The 6,000-nt window shown below is 39.5% G+C and overlaps 2 protein-coding genes across 2 annotated transcripts; one reads left to right on the top strand and one right to left on the bottom strand.

Moving 5' to 3' along the window:
- Positions 1-237: 237 nt before the first annotated feature.
- LOC110527264 (gamma-crystallin M3-like) lies at positions 238-1,235 on the top strand. Its single transcript, XM_021608432.3, has 3 exons — positions 238-326; positions 496-744; positions 909-1,235. Exons 1-3 carry the CDS (start codon positions 312-314, stop codon positions 1,185-1,187), a joined length of 543 nt encoding a protein of 180 aa, XP_021464107.3. The 5' UTR covers positions 238-311; the 3' UTR covers positions 1,188-1,235.
- Positions 1,236-4,312: 3,077 nt separating this feature from the next.
- Positions 4,313-5,612, bottom strand: LOC110527263 (gamma-crystallin M3). Its single transcript, XM_021608431.3, has 3 exons — positions 5,441-5,612; positions 4,851-5,090; positions 4,313-4,663 (listed from the first exon to the last, which is right to left on the bottom strand). The coding sequence occupies exons 1-3, from the start codon at positions 5,516-5,518 to the stop codon at positions 4,370-4,372; spliced, it is 612 nt and encodes a 203-aa protein (XP_021464106.3). The 5' UTR covers positions 5,519-5,612; the 3' UTR covers positions 4,313-4,369.
- Between the last annotated feature and the right edge of the window lie 388 nt (positions 5,613-6,000).

Below are 6,000 nucleotides of genomic sequence, written 5' to 3'. Positions count from 1 at the left end.
CAGTTCCATCTCAATTGATCTGGAATACTTGATCAAATACTAATATACTACTTTAGCTAGTATTAGGGTAGCTAGGGTTAGCTGGAAACAAACATGATCCTCTATTTTACCCCCAGTGACATAGTTATAAACGTGGCATTCAGTACGTGCCACTATAGGACTGGCTTGCACAACAATATAGAATGATGACTCATGGAGTTCTAGAACAATAAATATGGAGATGTGAATGCGGTCCAAGGTATAAAAGGGACAGGAGGTCGATGGTCCAGCATTCCATCTGAAATTGGATAAGAGATTGGATCACCATCACCATGACCATGGGCAAGGTAAGTGCCACTGCAAGTCTTCCTCCATGCCCATCTCTCTGGGTCTATCCAAGCAGCAATGCATCCAAAGAAGACTGTCCGATCGGAAACACAAGGCATTGCTAATCAAATGAGCATCAGTGCACTAATTTCAACATATCGAGCACTAACTGTGTGATTGTCTGTGTAGATCATCTTCTACGAGGACAAGAACTTCCAGGGTCGTTCCTATGAGACCAGCAACGACTGCGCTGAGGTCACCTCCTACCTGAGCAGGTGCAACTCCTGCAGGGTGGAGAGCGGCTGCTTCATGGTCTATGAGCGCCCCAACTTCATGGGTCACCAGATGATGGTTAGGAGAGGAGAGTACCCCGACAACCAGCGCCTGATGGGTATGACCATGAGCGACTGCATCAGGTCCTGTCGTAACATCCCCAGTGTAAGTAATGGAGTGTGTAGCTGCTTCTTAGCTGATGCAGATAGTTTCAACAGCAAGGGTTGTGAACTCATGTCATCAACAAGATTTGACATTTAAATGTATGAGTCCACCGGTTGGATCTACAGTAGTTCCATATCTGTCTGACCTGTTGCTTTTATCAACAGTATAGGGGCCAGTTCAGAATGAGGATGTATGAGAGGGAGAACTTCGGAGGCCAGATGCACGAGCTGATGGACGACTGTGACTCCATCCAGGATCGTTACCGCATGTCCGACTGCCAGTCCTGCAACGTGATGGAGGGCCACTGGCTCATGTACGAGCAGCCCCACTTCAGAGGCAGGCAGATGTACGTGAGGCCCGGAGAGTACAGGAACCTCAGAGAGATGGGAAACAGCTCCATGAATAGATTCATGTCGGTTAGACGTATCACTGATTCCTGTTAAAATCACAACTTTTTAGTTTAACTCAATAAAGTGTTAAATTTCTAAGTATTCCTGATGTGTCCTAGTTCATTAAAACAGAGCATAACAACCATCTCATCAATCAAAAGGAACCAATTAGTAAGACAAGTGCATAAGGTCTGGTGTCTGCCATGAGCCAATAGGCTTGGAAAGTGGACATGTCACAAAGAGGGAAATGGAACCATTAGTGAACACACCTTATCAGTTCTGGGGGTAACATTACACTTGACAGCAAATAACGGTGAGACCGCTAACTAGCTGTAAATAAGTGAATTGTTTTGGCCTGCAGATTAGCGATGTTAGTTAGCCAGCTAGCCAAAGTTATTTACAGATCGTTAACAGACACTCCTAAACTATTTTACTAGCTACTGTAAGACTGTTGTGTCAAGAACATGCCTCCAAAAATGAAAAGGAGTTGTGTTTGTGTTTACATTTCAGGAGTTTAGGAGTTGCAGTTGTGTTTACATTTGACAGACTGTGATATAATCCACTTTCTAAGTGAATGGTGCTGGTTATAGTTTCAGAAGGCTACAGCACTAACCTGTAAACATGTACTGTACATGCTAAACCACTCCTTCACTCTTTCATTTTAATCAGGCATGCTAATTTGACAAAGGGACATGGTGTCACCGGCATTCAAAATGTTGAGATAATCTGTAATTAGATTCAATGACAAAGAATTTAAGCTGAATCCATAAATAAGTTCAGTAAATATAATGCAATATGTTTAGAAAGGGGATAGATCACAAATATAAGCATTATTGCAGCCACCTTATCAGTTTTGGAGTTCTATGAGTTTTGGATGCAGCGTTACGTTAGCTAGCAAAGAGCGGTGCAGGAGCTACCGAACTAAAAAAGCTTCATTGTTTTACCCCAGGTACCAAAGTTAGTTAGCTGGCTAGCAAAAGTTACATACACTTAGTTAGCAACCTCTCCTTCACTCTCTTGCTGCAGTAGCTATCCTAGGAAAAATGGTAGGCTGGCCTGATTTATTAAATTCAACAAAGTTTCAACTTAGATTCCTTTGTTTGTGTAACTCATAATAATCAAGTAAATTCAAAATAAGTTAAAGGCTTAGACAACATGACGGGCAAATTATATTTAGTTAGTTATTTTTTACAGTAGGTTGCATACTCTACCCCTCAAATGGTACTTTCAGTAGTTTGACCAGCAGACTCCATGTTGGAAGAGCTGACTTTGCCGGTTATTAGAATTACTGACCATTTGCTACTGTAAGAACGAAGGGCACTAAGTTCAATAACCCAAGATGTATGAAATTCACGATGAGCCAAATTACCCACAATCCCCAAAACATAGAGCAAGTGAATGTTGTGGCCCTGTACATAATGAAGTTGTCTGTATTTACAAATGTTCCATTTTAGATCAATTTACTCAATTGCATTACCTAAGTTCAACTCAAGATGATGTCACAGACACCTACCGTATATGAGTTTCTATCATTCATATGGACTATCCATTATTCTGGTGCCTGGTGGGCTCCAGAATAATGTCTAGATGTAAACATGGTTATAATCATCAGAGCTGTGTTTGAATCTGTATCGGGGTAGTAAGGTGGCAGCGTGCACCTACGTTGGCTCTGATATAAACATATACAGTATAGGCAATATTAGTTGTTTCAGAAATAAGCATGGTGCATATTTTAGGACTACAATATAAACAGGTCTCCTAAACCAAAAGCATTTTTTCATTAATTGACACTAAAGGAAATATAGCGCCTTCAGAAAGTATTCACACCCCTTCACGTTTCCACGTTTTGTCGTGTTACAGATTGAATTTAAAATGGATTCAATTGAGATTTTTTGTCCTACACATAACATCCCATAATGTCAAAGTGGAATTATGTTTTTCTAAATTGTTACAGATTTATTAAAAATGAAAAGCTGAAATGTCTTGAGTCAATAAGTATTCAGCCCCTTTGTTATGGTAAAGCCTAAATAAGTTCAGGAGTAAAAATATTGCTTAACAAGTCACACAATAAGTTGCATGGGACTCACTGTATCCAATAATAGTGTTTAACATGATTTTTCAACAACTACCTCATCTCTGTATCTTGTAGGAGAGGAAGGAAACCGCTCAAGGATATCAGCATGAGGCCAATGATGACTTTAAAACAGTTAGAGTTTCATGGCTGTGATAGGATAAAACTGAGGATGGATCAACAACTTTGTACTTACTGCACAATACTAACTAATTAACAGCCTTTACAGAATAAAAAAATATACCAAAACATGCATCCTGTTGACAACAAAGCACTAAAGTAATACAAAATTAACTTTATATCCTGAATACAAAGTGTTATGTTTGGGGCAAATCCAATACAACACATTACTGAGTACCGCACTCCATATTTTCAAGCATAGTGGTCCCTGCATCATGTTATGGGTATGCTTGTCATCGTTAAGGACTGGGGAGTTTTTCAGGATAAAAAAGAAACAGAATGGAGCTAAGCAGAGTCAAAATCCTAGAAGATTTCAGTCTACTTTCCACCAGACACTGGGAGATTAATTCCCCTTTCAGCAGGACAATAACCTCAAACACAAGGCCAAATCTACACTGGAGTTGCTTACCAAGAAGACAATGAATGTTCCTGAGTGGTCGAGTTACAGTATTGACTTAAATCTACTTGGAAATATATGGCAAGACCTGAAAATGGTTGTCTCGCAGTAATAAACAACCAATTTCACAGAGCTTGAAGAATTTTGAAAAAAATAATGGGCCAATGTTGCACAATCCACTTTTGGAAAGCTCTTAGAGACTTACCCAGAAGGACACACAGCTGTAATCGCTGCCAAAGGTGTTTATACAAAGTATTGAATACCTATATAAAATGGGACATTTCTGTATTTAATTTGCAATAAATGTGCAAAAATATCTAAAAACATATTTTAATTTGTTGTTACAGGGTATTGTTTGTAGATGTGGGAGATTTGTATAATTTTTTATTATTCAGCCTGTGACACAACAAAGTGTGGAATAAGTTAAGCGGTATGAATACTTTCTGAAGGCACTAGAGACAAAATATTATCATTCACTTGTACTAGAATGATCATTAAAGTTTAGGTAAGTAATACATAGACAATGAAACATGCATTTCAATTATCCAATATTTATTTTGAATGCCAGAAAAATAAGAATCTCAGACTTCAATGATGCTGGCTCTCGCAGGAATCCAGGACACGTCTCATGGAGGTGTATCTGTTCACGGAGCTGTTGCCCATCTCTCTGAGGTTCCTGTACTCTCCAGGCCTCACGTACATCTGCCTGCCTCTGAAGTGGGGCTGCTCGTACATGAGCCAGTGGCCCTCCATCACGTTGCAGGACTGGCAGTCGGACATGCGGTAACGCTCCTGGATGGAGTCACAGTCGTCCATCATCTCGTGCATCTGACCCCCAAAGTTCTCTCTCTCATAGACCTGCATCCTGAACTGTCCTTTGTGCTGTAAAGTTAATAAGGACACATATTTAAAGTAAGAACATGATCACAGTAATTAAATAGGAATCTGATCAGTTTACAATCAAATACTTACATTTTTTTATACATTGTATTAAGCTATATATATACTATACATATGACCCTATAAATGCATCATATATATAAGTTGTTTTCCAATAGAGCCATCTTACCATGGGGATCATACGGCAAGAGCGAACGGAGTCAGACATGCCCATACGCTGGTAGTCACCATACTCTCCTCTCCTCACAAAGTACTGGTTTCCCTGGAAGTTGGAGCGGTCGTACACCATGAAGCAGCCGCTCTCCACCCTGCAGGAGTTGCACCTGCTCAGGTAGGAGGTCAACTCAGGGCAGTCTGAGCTGGTCTCATAGGAACGACCCTGGAAGTTCCTGTCCTCGTAGAAGATGATCTGGAGCAACCAACGAAAAGGCATCAATCACAACACAGAGAGGAAAAGGATATGCCTCAAATCAAAAGTCATTTTTAATCAACTAAATAATTAAATGTTGAAATGTAAACAATTTGTTCTGTAAGAAGAACGACTGGTAATGAATTTAGTAAATCAACAATGAAATGGTCAAATGTAGAAATGAGGCCCACACAAACTCAGCCATGAAGAACAGCTGTTCAAATGTAATGGAACGTTACTGAACATAAAAAAAACATTAAAACTGTAACTTAACAATTCTAAAATAAATAAATAAAATAAAGTAAATTGCTAATGTATCAGGCAGAAAATCCAGCTATACAACATTGTACCTTGGCCATGGTGTTTGTTTGCTGCGGCTCTGGGATGTTGTCCAATAGGCCATGTTCACTCAAGCTTTTATACCTCATACCATTTCAAATGGCTTTTTGTTATTCAAATTCCCCATCCTGATGAATAAGCAGGATGCTTCTTGCTGTTGATTTTGTGCAGCTGTGTCCTTGGCTGGCACAAGCAGAGAGACAGTGGGCACGAATACTGTATTAGAATTATCATGTGATCATAGGTATTTAAAACATGTAGCTGTTTTTATCATATTTTACCAAGAGTATTTACAAACACTTTTTACATGTATTGGATTGTGTTTTACGAAAGACCAACACTTTTCACCATCATTATAATTGGTTTGGAGTATGAAATATATGGTGCAATAATTTTTTACCTCATTTATTTAGGCTGTGAAGATGGATCTTAATGATTTGTTTATTGTATTTAACATACACCTTTTAGGGGGGGTGAGAATGTGTCTGTCACCATGACAACTGTTTTGAGAGGTGGATGTCAACAGTCCTGGGAGAAGATGGGGTCACGAGGTCATGCTCGGTTAATCCTG

Source organism: Oncorhynchus mykiss, chromosome 18 (assembly GCF_057628025.1).
Source record: "Oncorhynchus mykiss isolate SJ-2025 chromosome 18, ASM5762802v1, whole genome shotgun sequence".
Lineage (NCBI taxonomy): Eukaryota > Metazoa > Chordata > Actinopteri > Salmoniformes > Salmonidae > Oncorhynchus > Oncorhynchus mykiss.
The sequence above is the reverse complement of the archived record's forward strand: the minus strand, read 5'-3'. Positions and strand labels throughout refer to the sequence as shown.

Bases quoted from the DNA above. Each gene is read 5' to 3' on its own strand.
- LOC110527264 (XM_021608432.3), top strand. The intron at 745-908 runs GTAAGTAATGGA...TTTTATCAACAG, and splicing joins CCTGTCGTAACATCCCCAGT to TATAGGGGCCAGTTCAGAAT.
- LOC110527263 (XM_021608431.3), bottom strand. From the start codon at position 5,518: ATGAGGTATAAAAGCTTGAGTGAACATGGCCTATTGGACAACATCCCA. The intron at 5,091-5,440 runs GTACAATGTTGT...TGGTTGCTCCAG, and splicing joins AAACAAACACCATGGCCAAG to ATCATCTTCTACGAGGACAG. The intron at 4,664-4,850 runs GTAAGATGGCTC...TTAACTTTACAG, and splicing joins CTTGCCGTATGATCCCCATG to CACAAAGGACAGTTCAGGAT.